Source organism: Chrysemys picta, chromosome 1 (genome assembly GCF_011386835.1).
Source record: "Chrysemys picta bellii isolate R12L10 chromosome 1, ASM1138683v2, whole genome shotgun sequence".
In the NCBI taxonomy this organism is placed as follows: domain Eukaryota; kingdom Metazoa; phylum Chordata; order Testudines; family Emydidae; genus Chrysemys; species Chrysemys picta.
In genome coordinates, this window is record NC_088791.1 from 10,983,548 (window position 1) to 10,999,858 (window position 16,311).

Genomic DNA, 16,311 nt, shown 5'->3' on the forward strand with positions numbered 1-16,311 from the left:
GGGGGAGGACAGACCAGCCCTAAAATCAGTAAGTGGGAGGGCGGGATCTGCAGTGGACAGGCCGTTGCTGTGGCCAATCAGGGCCGGACTGGGGGCCAGCCATTCGGGAAGCAGGGCTTGGCGAAGCGGACCAATCGCTCTCCCCTGGCTCAGCCGCCCTGGAGTACGGAGCGGTGCCCCGGCTGGGACCCGGCAGGGCTACGCAGGGCAGCGGCGGCAGCTGCAGCATTTCACAAAGGCAGCTGCGGCGCGCGCCGGGGGGCGCAGGGAACCCGGCAGGGGGAGCCGCGGAGCGAAGGGCGCCGCTGCTGCGGGGCAGGGAGAGGCAGAGATCCGGAGCGGAGCGCCAGGCGCAGGAGGAGGCGAGTTGCCCAGAGCCCCGTGCAAAGAGGGGGTCGCAGAAGCCGCGGGCCCCAGCGGGCTGGGGGCAGCGAGGGGGCTGGACAGCGGCGCCCCGGCTCCACGGGCGGCGGGCGCTGGTCACCCAGCCCGAGCCCTGGTGCATCGCGCAGAGCCACCCCCTGCCCAGCCTCGCCGCCGGCCGTCCCCGCAGGGCTGCGGGAGAGGGACAGCTGCGCGCCGGGGCTCAGCGGCGATCCAGGGAGGCACCATGCGTTGCCCGCTCCTGCTGCTCGTCCTGCTCTGCTGCAGGGGTAAGTGCCAGTCTCCTTCCCTGCCCCTTCCCGGGGGGGGGTAGCTGTGCCGGCCCCGCTGGTGGATGGGTACCCCCATCAGCAGCCTTCCCCTCTCCCTCCGCCGGGTGGGGGACAGGAGACCGGCTCTGGGACGAGAGGGTTTTTTTTCCTGCTGCCCGTCCCGCGCACCTTTGCCCAGGTTGCCAGCCACGGGGCTAACTGGATGGGTGGAGCCCCCCCCGAGGCACCAGACTGAGACCCAACAACTCGTTGCATGTTCGCCACCGAAGGGTAACTGCTGACGCACGCCGGAGCTGAGCCAACAACCAAGTGGTGAAAGGGGTCTCGCATCACATTGGGAGAGCCTCTGAACCATCCAGCTTCCTCGGGCAGAGATGGGCTAGCGTATGTTGCAGTTGATCATAGCAGCCCCAAGCGGTTAGGAAGCATTGGCTCAGGGCAGTCCGTGCTGAGTGATGGGCAGGGCAGAGTAAAGCCCAGGCTGAGGGCAGCTTTGATCCTCTTCCAGGGGACCAAAGCAAGTGGAAAGTTAGCAACAAGGAGAAGATGTTTCTCTCTCGCCCCGTGGCTCTCCTGAACCCGGGGACTCTGTTGGCGTGTGCCGCACGTCCAGCGGACGCTCCTGGTTTTGCTGCGTTTGAAGTGGAAATGGCCCAGCCAGACAAAAGGATGAACACAGGTTACCCTGTCTGCATAGTAATACCTTGCGTCTATGTAGTGCTCTTCCTCCCAGAGGAGTCCAAAGCACTTTAGGCTGTTATTCAGTAATTGTTACAGGAATCAATTTACCCCATCCAGTTCTTACCCCAGGAATCAATTTACCCCAGGCTGAAATGCAGGCGTCTCCAGGGTGGAATGGATTAGCTGTTTAACAGCCCACCCAGCAGCTTAGAGCAGGAAATAAAGAACCCTGCTTCTGATTTGGATCTTACACCAGTTGCATGCTGGTATCACTCCACTCACTTGGCTGGAGTTATTATTTTTTACTTATATTACAGAGTGCCTGTACACCCCAAACAACACCAGGGCCCCACTGGGTCAGGCGCTGTATAAACACAGCCCTCATCTACACTACAAACTTATGTCGGTGTAACTACTTTGCTCAAGGGTGTGGATTTTCCCTGAGTGACGCAGTTATACCGACTGAACTCCCGGTGTAGACAGCGCTATGTAGACAGAAAGGCTTTTCCCGTCGGCACAGCTACTGCCTCTCCGGGAGGTGGAGTACCTTCATGAAGCGCTACAGCGGCACCGGCTGCAGCCCTGTAAGTGTAGACAAGCCCTAAGAGACAGTCCCTGCCCTGCAGAGCTTACAATGTAAATGGACAAGACTGATAAAAGGTAGGAGGGGAAACAGGAAAAGCATCTGACCTGAGGTCACAGCAAATTGGTGGCGGTGCCAGGAATAGAACTCCTGATTCCCCATGCAGTGCCCTAGCTATCGCGCCTCAGTTTGCTTACCCTGACTTACACTGGTGGGAGTGTAATTGGAATCAGGACCCCGTACAAGGGAATTTGATGAGAGGAAGTAATAATCCAGACTTGGATTCATCCAGGACTTTGGGTTTAACACCCATACTCTTGTGAAAACTGCCGTAGGATCTTTAATGGGCCCCATGCCACCAAGACCTCAGTTGTGTGTCTCATCTGAAAGGTGTGTTTAAAATGCACTCCCAGCATGAACCATTTTTAAAGAAAAATAGTCGGAAAGGGAATTCCTCCCTTTGTTGTAAACGGGAGGAAGGGCGAGGACAGCGAAGGAGTGGAATGTTTCTTGACATTAAGAGGGAGAAAGGATGGACAAAAGTTGGCGAAGTCCTGTGCTAGAGGAGGTCTTGCAGTGACCTCTCTGCCCATCTGACGGCTTGCCCTCACTGCTCAAAGCTGCGGTTTTTTACCTTGTGGTAACTATCCTGAGTTAAAAGTACAGTGAAGGTCTGCCCCAGGCAGAGGTGCATGGTTGAGCTCAGCAAGTTTAATCGTCCACTAAAACTAAAGTGCCTTGTCTTCATTGTGTTTTTACCGCAGGATAGCTCCTGCGCTGTAGTTACCCCCCGGTAAAGAAAGCACCACTTTTTTAGCAGTGAAGACAAGCCCTGAGTCAACAAGTGCAGGGACGTCAGGCTGTTATGAACGCGGATAGAGGCACTGAAAAAATGATTTCTCTTGTTGTTTAACATGAGAAGATTAGGCCAAACGCTGATCTCCGTGATGCTGGGGTAAATCAGGAGTAACCGCACTGAAGTCAGTGCAGCCACTTGCACGTTACACCAGGCAGAACCTGGCCCAGTAACGCCTCGGAAGATTTTTTTTCAGGGGTTTGAGTCAAATCCACTTTGAGTTGTATGAAGCGGGGTTGAGGGCTGTGCTGTGGGGTGATGGTGGTGAGGGGAGGCGTTCTGATGGCTCTGTTCTATTATCTGTCAAGTGATCCTGCTGGGCTCCTCTTGGAACTCATCCAGTCCTGCCGAACAGCATCTCCTTCTATAAGCTACTGCTGTTATGGTTTGAAATAAGTCAAATGCAGATACTTTTTTACTTTCCTCTGTGTAGAAAGGCTGGATGACTCTTTTTTTAAGGGCCAGATTGGGCCTCCCTTACGTTGACTTCAGCTTGCCCAGGGATTACACCGTTTTGTGAGCCGTACTTAACTCCATGAGCAGAACCCGTTCTAATCAATGGGTACACTCAAGGAGGAAGGACCCACACGTGTCAGGAAGGGTGGCCAACCCTGTCCCTTATTTTCCTAAAGGAGAAAAAAATTGTGTGTGTGGGCAGGGGTTGGGGGTGTTAATTAAAATGTGCAGATTTTTTTAAAGAACAAAAATAACTGGAAACAACAAAAAGAACAGGAGTACTTGTGGCACCTTAGAGACTAACAAATTTATTAGAGCATAAGCTTTCGTGGACTACAGCCCACTTCATTGCCCTTTGCCTGACTGCTTGTGTAGCCAGGTATAGCTGTTCACAAGGGTTGTGGAATGCTATCACCTGTGCACACGAGTGGAGAGTTCTGGTTTGGTAGTGTTCTACCCTGGCTTCGCACAGGTGTAAATAAAGGATAGCACAGTGCGCAAGGCGGCTCAGCATCAGGACTATGGTGTTGCAGTTTCAAAAACGCAGCAATTGTCTGCTAAGGCTATTTACTGTGTAATCTGGGCCTGATTCTGAGCTCACACCAGTGTGATCCACTGGCTTCAATGGAGCTACCCTGATTTACACTGGGGTAGGTCAGATCAGAATCCGGCTGGCACATTATACACATGAAGATGGTCTTAAACACGATTGCCTCAAATTCAGACAATCTGTTGAGAAAGGCCCAAAGATGCTTTTTCAGCATGTTCACGGGACACTTCTTAGATTTTTAAATTCCATTACAGGATACGGGGGGTGGTGTTGACTTGGGAGGAGAAATTTGACCCCTTTACCTTACGGGTGGATAAAAAGAATCAAAGTCTCAAATAATCCTTAATGCAAATGGCAGGACTGGATTTTCCCTACAGGCCTGCTGTTCTCCTCATCTAAAGCCATCACAGTCCCTGTCTCTAAAACACCCCCTCTTCAGTCCCAGAGCTACAACAGTTCCAAAGAAGCCGAAGGTTGGTTCGATCTAAGGGTCTGTGTGTGAACTGCAGAAACTTTGAGTGATCTCGCTTTTCATTCCATTATTCATGATACTGCATTCTAGGAAGGGGTAGCAGGCCGTCTGGGTTCTACTCCTGATGCTGGGAGGGGATTGTGGTCAAAACAGGAGAGTTGCCAGGGTGGGGCTACACTAGGAACAAGGTTTTTTTTAAAAACACGTTGGCAGATGTGTGTTAACTAACACATTAAATTGTCATGTGAACAAGACAGGTTGTGGTTGTAACCTGCGTTAGGGGGTGGAGTTGGGACTCTGGCAGTCTATCCCCAGTGTAACCTTCGGCAAGTTACTGAAATTGCGCTGTGCCACTGATTCCCCAAGTAGTGAAATGGATACAGTAATGGTACACCCTCTCCCCCGGGCTGTTTGGAGGCTTAATTAATGAACTGTTTGCAATGCACCCGGACATCCTTGGATGAAAGGACCTGTAGCGGTGCGACGACATAGTTTATTTTAATTCCGGAGGGTTTCTTTGAAGTATGATTATGGTTATTATTATTATTCATGCCGGTGGCTGAAGTGATGCTGCAGGAGTTTTCTAAACACTGTACAAGAGCCTGGCACCTTGTTTGAAGCTCTCTGAAGCTTTGGGGCTCTAGCCCCTGCGTTTGTGACATACGCCCTGTGGGGCTTGTGTGCATGGGGTTTGTGGCAGGTATATGAGATTAATTAGGGTCAGTGAGATCTCTTAAGCCATGGAATAGTTTCCCCATCACTTGTGACATTAAAACCATAGGAGCTTGCAGTCAAGAGAGAGATTCCCCCACCACCCCCAAAGACCGGGTGGGGTGAGACCCACCCAACCTGGGAAATCCTGCAGATCTTGAGACCTGCAGAAGGAGACTTGGTGCTGGTTAGCTACTTCCCAGGCGTACCCCCTTCTCCTATGACAGTGGTGCTTCTTTGAGAGCCGATCCACTGTATGTACGTGGAGGAGATGGGAGTGTATTGGCAGATGGGGACAGCACAGAAGATAGGCCTGAACCCCATCACCATTATCTACAGAGGGGAGATCCCTGTGGGTATGAAGGGAGATGAGTGTGGGGAGAATGGCTTTTTCCCCTCCTCTCTGCACACACGCCTGAGAGCCCGACTGATTTGGGTCAGAGGAGCGTCTGCAGGATCGGGAAGAAGGAGGCTGCTTGCAGTGGACCCGCTGGCTGGATTCGGATGGGTTTGCCCCGCTCTGACGTGAGCAGAGAGGAGTGCATGGAGCCTACACTTCTGAGCCACTCCACTGATTTGAGTGCAGTTCCATCTGCTTGCAGCAGCTCCGACTTTGGCTCCCCCTCATCCGGGCACCTACCGTCCCATGCAAAAGTCTCTGTCTGTGCCCAGCTGCTGTCCCTGTGTCCGAGGTCCTCTGTTTACTCTGTCACCGAGCCATCAAGCTGTCAGTTTGCTCCTGTGCCAGCCCAGGAGGGGGAACTGCAGCTGCATGCAGAGTGTGACTGTGATCTGACAGAGCAGGGAAAACCAAGGCAGGTTGGGGGGGATGCTGTGAGCGTCGTCTGAGATGTTGCACCCTTTAGAACTCAGGGCAGCGGAGGGGAGTGCTGCCTCTGTCAGAGTGCCAGTTCCGAGCGTGGAGGGCACTGGGGGGGAAGGTGCCAGATGCCCTACCCATTCACCTGAGTGAGCATGTGCAATGCAGCCCTTTGCTGGATGGACCTGGAAAGGCTCAACTGCGTGTCATAGGCCCCTTCACCTAAGAGAGATTTGCCTTCTACATCAAATAGAAGGGGGTTGTGCTTCTGGAGCAGGAGGGTCTGAATTCTACCTTTGCTGCCTTGTCACTCCTAGCGCCGCCCAACACTTGGACCTGTTTTACCCTCCAGCTGGTTCCTTTTCAGACCACCCTCGTCTCCCAAGCTGAGTGCGTGTATACCACCCCCTTTCTTGCTGTGAACTTCTGTCTCAATGATCAGAGGGGGAGGCTGATGGCCTGGGGAGATCAGAACAGCTCTGCTGGGTCTGATAGGCCCTATACTGCTAGGAGCTAATGACATGCGGGGCCGCAAAGTCCCCCAAAATGTCTGGCTATCACTCATGCTGCTCCTGGCTAAGTCCAGATCAGCCAAGATCCAAACATCCTGGGACAGTTAAGAATTTGAAGGAAGCAAGGAACAGACCCAGCCAAATTACACACTCTGTGTATGAGACTGTCTGGCCCCATCTAGCTCTGCTCACTTGTTTGAAACCCTGGTAACCTTTTCCTTTTACATGCTTGCCCCGATGTCTTTGTTTTCTAAGAGCCTCGTTATACCCATTGCTCCTGTGGCTGCCTTAGGTAGCTTCTTCCATAATTAGCCACTTTTCCCTGTTTAAAAAAAAAAAAAAGTTTCCGAATTCCTGGAGCGCCTGCCCTTTCCTTTGGGAAGAGTTCACGACCCGGGGACGCAAATAGCTCTGGGGCATCTATTGTCTCCGTTCCCCCTCTTGTAAACTCTGTGCACCTCCCGGTGTCTCTCAATCTCCTGTTTTCTACAGAATGGTGAGCTTGTCTGTTTAGCTTTATTGAATTGCTAAGATCCTGGAGTACCTAAGTCACTTAGGTTTTTCCCTCCCTATCCACAATCTCTCTTCTATAGTAAGATGAGCTGAGCTGCATGCAGTGTGCACTTCGCTAGTATCTACCTGCTGTTGAATCTTGCGTGTAACCATCCAAGGGACACCAGGCTAAATAACACTGAGTGGGCAGGGCCCAGCTGTGTTACAGGCATGTTATGGAATCTTGTGACATCGTTATAGCATGGACTGGCAAAACTAAGCTATGTTATAACTACCGTATGTCCTAATGCGATAAATTTGTCTCTGCAGATGGGCTCTTAGCATAATTTTCAGTGTCACCAGCTGCTCCAGGTTATTTTTCTGGTTTCTCTTGTGATGTTCTTTGCAATAACTTAATGTCATAGGGATGCCAAATTTACCATCTCTATTGGCCCTTTATCCTAGTATAATAACAAGAGGACAGTCAATGACCTTGAAAGGCAACAAATTTGAAACTGGTAAAAGGTAGTGCTTTAACATGGTGCCTAGCCCACCTGTGGAACTCACTGCCAAGGGAGTCCATTGATCCATTAAGGAAAGGATTAGACAGGGATATTGAAACATAACATAACCCAGTATCCTATTGTAACACAACTGAGCGTGCCAATTCAGGACAAATTGCTTAGAGCAGGGCAGTTACAGCCAAGGCTGGAGTTCCTTTACTATTAAGGCACCAAACCAGACCAACAGAGGAGACTTTGGTCTCACCCCACTGGCTAACCACAAGTCACACAAGCAATTCCCTCAGACACTCCAGTTTCCCCGTATCACCACCAGCGCCACTCGCTATGGGGGTGAATGGTTATGAAAACCAACACCCCAGTAAAAGAAAAATGGTTCTCTCAATCCCAAAGGACCAAGCCCCAGACCCAGGTCAACATACAAATCAGATCTTACCCACAAATCACTCTGTTGCCAATCCTTTAGAATCTAAAATCTAAAGGTTTATTCATAAAAGGAAAAAGGTAAAGATGAGAGCTAGAATTGGTTAAATGGAATCAATTATGTACAGTAATGTCAAAGTTCTTGGTTCAGGCTTGTAGTAGTGATAGAATAAACTGCAGGTTCAAATCAAGTCTCTGGAGTCCATCCCCAGCTGGGATGGGTCATTCAGTCCTTTGTCCAGAGCTTCAGTTTGTAGCAAAGTTCCTCCAGAGGTATGAAGCAGGATTGAAGACAAGATGGAGAAGAGGCAGCTGCCTTTTATAGTCTCTTCCAGGGGTAAGAACACCTCTTTGTTCTGACTGTGGAAAATTACCACAAAATGGAGTTTGGAGTCACACGGGCAAGTCACATGTCCATACATGACTTAGTTCTTTACAGGTGGCAGCCATTGCCCACATGCTATCTTGAATGTCCCCAGGAAGACTTCTTATGTGGATTGGAGTCTCCCAGGGTCTGTTGTCACTTAAGTGTTTCTTGATTGGGCACTTAACTTGCAAATTCTTTTCTCAAGAAGCTGACCAAATGCTTTACTAAGGCTACTTAGAATCAAAACACATTGATATACAAGTACATAGCCAATATTGATAACTTCAACTACAAAAATGTTACACACACACAGATAGCATAATCATAATTAGCCAGTCAGAACCTTTCCATAGACACCTTACACGACAACCTTTGTACAATATTTGCTGCAAATATATAACAGTGGTTGCAACAATGATCTAAACGGTTACAGGTTATGTCAGTAACGTCACACCTGTCTTCTGACAGTGGCCAATGTCAGGAGCTTCAGAGGGAACAAACAGAACAGGTAATCATCATCGCTCCGGTCGCGGTGCTGTGTCAGGGCCGCACAATGCGGCTTGTCTCCGCTCCGGCCCGGGTGCTGGGTCGGGGGCCGCACTATGTAGCTCCCAGAAGCCTTGGCATGGCCCCGCTCTGGCTCCTATGCTCCAAAGGCCCCCTCCAGTGCTCTAATGGGAGCTGCAGGGGCGGTGCCTGCAGATGGGGCAGCTCGCAGAGCCCCTGGCTGCACCTCCGTGTAGGCGCCGGAGAAGGGACATGACACTGCTTCCAGGAGCCGCTTGAGGTAAGTGCCGCTCGGAGCCTGCATCCCTGAGCCTGTCCCTACGCTCCTGCCCCAGCCCTGATTCCCCCTCCTGCTCTCTAGACCTCTTGATCCCAGCCCGGAGCACCCTCCTGCACCCAAAACCTCTCATCCCCAGCCTCACCCCAGAGCCTGCACCGCCAGCCGGAACCTGCACCCCTGCCCGCACCCCTGCCCTAGCCCTGATCCCCCTCCCGCCCTCCGAACCCCTCAGTCCCAGCCCAGAGTACCCTCCTACACCTCAAACTCCTCATCCCCAGCTCCACCCCACAACCCGCACCCCCAACCAGAGCCCTCACCCTCTTGTGCACCCCAATCCCAATTTTGTGAGCATTCATGGCTCGCCATACAATTTCTATTCCCCAATGTGGCCCTCGGGCCAAAAAGTTTGCTCATCCCGGTCTAGGGACACCATCCCTGCCTATCCTGGCTAATAGCCATTGATGGACCTATTGCGCACATCCACAGTTACATGAATTAGGATAACAATGATGAGGCTCATACAGCATCATACATCAAGCCAAACGCTCACTTGGGGGGGTCTTTAGAAGAACTTCTCCAATTTCCATTACTTGTCCATTACAGGGATTTTGGCACATTCTTAGGTATCTGGAGCTGGCCATTGCCAGAGGCAGGAAACGCAATTAGATGGGCCACTGGGCTGACCCAGTTTGGTCATTCTTATTTTAAAATCTAGCAGTTCTCCACTGCATTGTTGCCTGAAACCAATAGATGGGCTCCACCTGGTGTCGATTTGCTCTGTCTTTTTGTTGTTGTTTCCTCCCCAACCCCTTTCCCCAATATCCTCACCAGATTTGTCCACTCTTGAAACTAACGCTTTGTGGTCATTTATATACAAGATCCTGGCTCTCAGACTGACTCTTGTGGCTTCTCCCCAACCCCGACCTGCTGCCTTCCCCCTGCTTTGAATAACTGCCCCATCTGATTGTTTGCCACTGCCAGGATTTTCCCCTTACATTTTTAAGGGCATTAAGTGCCCGTGAGAGTTGCTGGCGTGAAGACCTGGAGATTGACGCTCTCTATTTAGCCAAAGAATGGGCAGCCTCAGGGTAAGTTTCCGTTCTGTTGCCCTGCCAGCGTGCCTCATCGTTGACCTGGAGGGGCCATATGGATGGGCAGTCTGGTCACTCTCCGTGGCTCCGTGCGTGCACTGACAGATTGTGTACTCTTGTCACTTTATTTATTTATTGGCTGCACTGGGCCTTTAATTCCCTAGGAGTTTGCTGGAGATAGCCGCCATTTTGTGGTTGGTTCAGGTGCCGCTTGTTGCAGAGGCGACCCTGTGCTCTTGCTCGCTCTGGTGGAGACTTTACTTCTGTTCTTTCTTGCTTTGTTGTTAGATTTTACATGAAGAGAAAAACAAAGTTTGTGGTTGTGCTTTGTGTCTGGAGAATGAAAACTGCCTTTAAGACTTTCAACAGGGGTGGCCAAAGTTCGTTCTTATTGGGGGTTGTGATGTGGACACTTCTCTGCAGAACTAATGTTGTGTAGTAGATCACCAAGAGCTGTCAGATGATCGCAGGTGTTCTTCACTCCTACCCTCGGCTGGAGTTGAACCAGACACCTAGAAGTGCTGCAGCCAAGCCCCTGAACCACCTACTCCACATGCTGTAATTGTTTCCTGTCTGTAAGGGTATGTTTATGCTGCAGTTAAAAACTTGTGACTGGCCTGTGTCAGCAGGGCTAACGGGCTGTTTAATTGTGGAGTTGATGTTTGAGCCCTAGGACCTTGCGAGGTGGGAGGGTCCCAGAGCGCGGGCTGAACATCTACACTGCCATTAAACAACCCCTTAGCCCAAGCCAGCTGGCACAGGTCAGCCGTGAGTTTTTAACTGCAATGTAGACAATCCCTCAGATAGATACTCAAGCAGACTTGAGTGCACCTGAGAGCTGCTGAGGTCCTGCTCCTTCCACTGACTTCAGTGGGATTTGCCAGCGCTTCACAGGCGCAGCCCATACCATATGTCAATCATGAGCTTAATTTAAAATCCTTTTCCTTTTCCCTGTACTAAATATTATAATTTTGTCCCTTCTCCCAGCCTCCCCTGCCCCTGGAGCGAGGTTTTTCTATTTCTCTTGCTGCTTCCTTCATTATTCTGGGGTAGGGGGACCAGACAGGAAGGGTGAAAAATCAGGATGGGGGTGGGAGGTAATAGGACCCTATATAAGAGAGAGACACAAAAATCAGGCCTGTCCCTATAAAATCGGGACATCTGGTCACCCTATTCAGGGGTGCAATTCATCTGCGCCTGGGGATTTGTCACCTTTTAGTAGTTCTAATTGCACAATTATCTGCTTTAGTGCTATGCTCAAACCTCTTAGTGTTTCCCTCTGCCCTCCAGGAAGATGTAACCCTACCTACAAATGGTAATTAACTGGTGGGAAATTCTCACTATCTATTCCAGCTGGAGTACAAGCCGTAGCTCTAGTTAAGGTTACCCGAGCATTAACATTACAACATGTTCAGTTGCTATTTCATTTTATGAGCTGGAATTTTTTGGCCCTGGTCTCTGTCTGAAGGTGAATTATTTTGACAAGCTGGAGGAAAAATGGGATTAGCCCCCTTTCTTTTTTTTACAGGAGGGGAAATAATGAACTTTTCCATCATTTAAAAAATTTCTTGTGATCAACCCTAGTGCTAAGAGGCAGTGTAGTCTAGTGGGTAGAGCAGTGGCCTGGAAGTCAAGAAATTCTAGTCCTAGCTCTACTACTGACGTGTTGTGTTTCCTGGAGCCAATTATGTCATCTCTGTGTGCCTCTGTTCCCCTCCCATCCTGTGTCTGTCTTTGGCGCAGGGACTGTCTCTCGTGGTGTCTGTTCAGTGCCTAGAACAATGGGGTCTCGATCTCGACTGGTATCTAGGCTAGGGTTGCCAACTTTCTATTTGCAGAAAACCGAACACTCTTGCCCCCCCACCCCTTCTCGGAGGCCATGCCCCCGGCCACATCATCCCCCGCCCCCGTCACTCGCTCTCCCCCACCCTAACTCACACGCTCATTTTCAGCGGGTTGAGGCAGGGGGTTGAGCTGTGGGAGGGGGTACGGGCTCTGGGCTAGGGGTGTGGGCTCTGGGATGGGGCCAGAAATGAGGAGGATCCAGGCTGGAGCACGGGATTGGGGTGCAGCAGGGGGGTTAGGGTTCCAGCTGTGGGTGTGGGCTCTGGGATGGGGCCAGGATTTGGAGTGCAGGAGGGGACTCAGGGCTGGGGCAGGGAGTGTGGTGCTGGAGGGGGTGCGGGCTCCGGGAAAGAGTTTGGGTCCGGGAGGGGGCTCAGGGCTGGGGTGGGGGGTTGGGGTGCTGGAAGGGGTGGGGGCTCCGGGAGGGAGTTTGTGTGCAGGAGGGGGCTCAGGGCTGGGGCAGGGGGTTGGGGTACTGGAGGGGGTACGGGCTCCGGGAAGGAGTTTGGGCTGGGGGGTGAGGGCTGCGGGTGTGGGGTCTGTGGTGGGGCTGGTGTTTGGGGTGCAGGAGAGGGTTTGGGGTGCAGGCTCTGGGTGGCACTTACCTCAGGCAGCTCCCGGGAAGCAGCGACATCTTCCTCCAGCTTCTAAGTGGAGGCGCGACCACATGGTTCTGCGCGCTGCCGGCGCCTGCAGGCACCGCCCCCTCAGCTCCCATTGGCCACGGATCTGGCTGGTGCTGGGGGCGAGGGCAGTGTGCAGAGTCCCCGTGGCCATCCCTCCACCTAGGAGCCAGAGAGAGATGGTGGCAGCTTCCCGGGAGTCGCACGGAACCGGGTCGGGAGCCTGCCTGCACCGCCAACCAGACTTTTAACAGCCCGGTCAGCAGTGTTGACTGGAGTCGCCAGGGTTCCTTTTTGACTGGGCATTCCCGTCGAAAACCAGACACCTGGCAACCCTACTCTAGGCGTTACAGTAATACAAACAATAATAACAAAATGACCACGACTAGAGAGTTTAAATTTGGCAGGGAGCTAGCCCTCACTGAGGACGTGTGCCTCAGTGGAGTTACTCCTGATTTACAGGGTGGGTAATGAGTGGAGAATCAGACCCAAAAGAATGACACCATGTCAGACCAGCAGAATTGGAGTGAGGCCCGATACTATAATGCATAAGGGGGCTCTGGTGTTGCCTGAGTCTGGAGCTCTTAATGTCCTTTCAAACGTAGTTATTTTTTGATGGAATAATACAAAATCCACAGATATGTTTCAGCTCCCGACAGCATCAGCAGAGCACTGACCTGTCTTCCACTCAGTACAAAATGCAAATCGAATTGGGAATAAGGAGCGCTGAAGGGAAAATACCAGTAATAAAGTAAAAAATGGGGCACCCCGCTGCCTGCATCCTGGGCACCTTTGGAGCCTATTAATAATTATTGGTTAATATTTATTACAAACTCTCTTAGGGTGCTTTTCACCCCAATATTTAGGTGCACTCACACCCAAAGTGTAGTACAAAGAGTGATCTCTGCCGAGGAGCAGTCCTGGCCCTTTTAAAAACCCTCCTCCCCTGCAGGGTGAATTCTACTGAATAACGTTGAGTTTCTATAGAAAAGATGCCCCCTTCCTACTCAGTTTTTAAAGGGCCAGAAATGTAGCTCTCCCACCTCTTTCCCCTTCAGAGATTCTTATTAGAAGGCTCATTTTCCAAGTGGAGATGGGACCCCAGCCCAGAACATCTGCCCAGGACTTGTGCCCAACCTAGTCTCTGGCAGACGCTGGTTCCATGACTATAAAAGCTCTGCCCCTAGCCCAGAGGTGGACAAACTACGGCCCGCGGGCCGGCCGTCCTGCCTGGCCCCCGCGCTCCTGGCTCAGGAGGCTAGCCCCCGGTCCCTTCCCCGCTGTTCCCCCACAGCCTCTGCTCAATCGCTCCACTGCCAGCGCAGTGCTCTGGGCGGCGGGGCTGTGAGCACCTGGGGCAGCGCAGCTGCAGAGCCCGGCCTGACCTGGTGCTCTGTGCTGCGCGGTGGCGGTGGTGGCAGCATGGCCTGGCTCCAGCCGGGCGGTGCGGCTGTAGTGCCGCCAGCCACCGGTGCTCCAGGCAGTGCGGTAAGGGGGCACGGAGCAGGGGGGGTTGGATAGAGGGCAGGGGAGTTCAGGGTGGTGGTCAGGGGGCGGCAGTGTGGATAGGGGTTGGGGCGGTTGGGGGGGACAGGGGGTTGAATGAGGGCAGGGGTCCCAGGTGGGGCAGTCAGGAAGAAGAGGGGGGTTTGTAGGGGCAGCGGGGGGCAGTCAGGGCCAGGGGTGCCGGGGGCAGTCAGGGGACAGGGAGAAGGGGTGGTTGGATGGGGCAGAGGTCCTGGGGGGCCATCAGGAATGAGAGGGGTTGGATGGGGCGGCGGGGGTCCGGGAGCAGTCAGGGGACAGGGAACGGGGGAGTGTGGATGGGGCAGGAGTTCTGGGGGGGGCTGTCAGGAAACGGGCGGGTTGGATAGGGCAGGAGTTCCGGGGGGGGGGAGGCAGATAGGTGGTGGGGGCCAGGCCACGACCCCCTCTCCTAACTGGCCCTCCATACAATTTACAAAACCCAATGTGGCCCTCAGGCCCGCCCCTGCCCTAGCCCCTGTGAGGTGTATCATATGGTCTGTGCTGGCTGAATGGAGCTGCCGTTCTGAGAGGCAGTCGCTGAGATAAATGGGCATCTGACCCAGCTAAGGCTTTGTAGCTGAGGCCTGGGAACTTGATTTGGACTCAGCCCTGGATGGGCATGCACTGTGGGGGACAAAGCCCCAGGGTGATGAGTTGTGGAGGACTGTGTCGCTTAGGGTGACCAGACAGCAAATGTGAAGAATCGGGACGGGGGTGGGGGGTATTAGGAGCCTATATGAGAAAAAGACCCCAAAATGGGGACTGTCCCTATAAAATCGGGACATCTGGTCACCCTAGTGTCGCTTAGTAGGTGGGCTGCTGCATGCTGACCCTGCTGGAACTGTCACATGGCTTTCATGGCCAGCCCTAGGCAGGGCCGTCCCTACTCATACGCTGGGGGGCTGCGTAGGGCACCAAAATGGCTAGGGATGGCCCTGGCCCTAGGTATCGAAACTTGCACAGAGCAGCGTGAAGATGACAAAGGTGTAGATCACTGTGGTTCATCTCCTGGCCAGTTATAAATGGACTGAAGCTGTTACGTGGGGATCCAGAGGGACACCCAGGATCAGGGCATCCAGGGGGACCTTGTGGCTGACAGATGCCTTCAGTGGAGAGGGAGGTTATGGCCTGGCAGGTCCGCTATCTAGATTCCCCAGCTACCTAGATGTGGCTGCTTTATAGTGCCTTATTCTTATGTATTTGTATTGCAGTAGTACCCAGCACTCCCAATCCGGGCTTGGGGCTCCATTCTGCGAAGTGCTGTACAATCACATAAAGAACAGACATGATGCTGCTCTGTATGGCCACAAGCCAAGAGAGCTCTAGTTCTGTGTCGCAGATGCTGGTGACAGCTTGGTGACAGTACTTCAGGGTGCAAAGAGAGGGCAAATGAATTATAAAAATTATCTCTGTGCCACTTACTGTAAAACGCAGCACTCGAACCTCCTGGAGCAGGAGAGGCGCACGATAATGACTCGGAAAGGGTGTCTTTATTTTCAAGAGCTGGCAGTGAACGTGCCGGAACATCTGCACATCCATAATAAAGCATCTGTTGGAAGAGAACTCGCTGTAATGCTAACGGATCTCACTTTGTTCCCTTAAGTTGCAATTTGGCTTTCAGGGCTTATCAATTTGTGTGTAATTAATCTCCAAGAGGAGATGGCCTCTCTGTATAATTCCAGCCCTCTGCTACTTTTGGTAGATGCTGTGGGTTTGAAAGCTGTGGGTTTGAATTTCCCCTCACAGAGGTGTAATTCCACTGACTCCCTGGGAGTTTATTGCAGCCTGAGAGACAGTGGAATTGTGCCTGTGTTTTAAGTACATCGTTGGGGAGAAGATGTGTCCCCTAGTCATAGAATCATAGGACTGGAAGGAACCTCGAGAGGTCATCTAGTCCAGTCCCCTGCACTCATGGCAGGACTAAGTATTATCTAGACCATCCCTGACAGGTGTTTGTCTAACCTGCTCTTAAAAATCCCCAATGATGGAGATTCCACAGCTGCCCTAGGCAATTTATTCCAGTGCTTAACCAACCTGATAGTTTTTCCTAAAGTCCAACCTAAACCTCCTTTGCTGCAATTTGAGCCCACTGCTTCTTGTCCTGTCCTCAGAGGTTAAGAACAATTTTTCTTCCTCCTCCATGTAACAACCTTGAAAACTGTCATGTCCCCTCTCAGTCTTCTCTTTTCCAGACTAAACAAACCCATTTTTTTCAATCTTTCCTCATAGGTTATCTTTTCTAGATCTTTAATCATTTTTGTTGCTCTTCTCTGGACTTTTTCCAGTTTGTCCACATCTTTCCTGAAATGTGGTGCCCAGAACTGGACACAATACTCCA

At 52.0% G+C, this 16,311-nt stretch overlaps 1 protein-coding gene across 1 annotated transcript in view; it reads left to right on the forward strand.

Moving 5' to 3' along the window:
* Nucleotides 1-144: 144 nt before the first annotated feature.
* PODXL (podocalyxin like) overlaps nt 145-16,311 on the forward strand; it is a 93,196-nt gene continuing 77,029 nt past the window's right edge. The window contains exon 1 of the mRNA XM_065552938.1: nt 145-653. Coding sequence (XP_065409010.1) covers nt 611-653 — 43 coding nt within the window. The 5' untranslated portion in view covers nt 145-610. The remainder of the gene's footprint in view (nt 654-16,311) is intronic.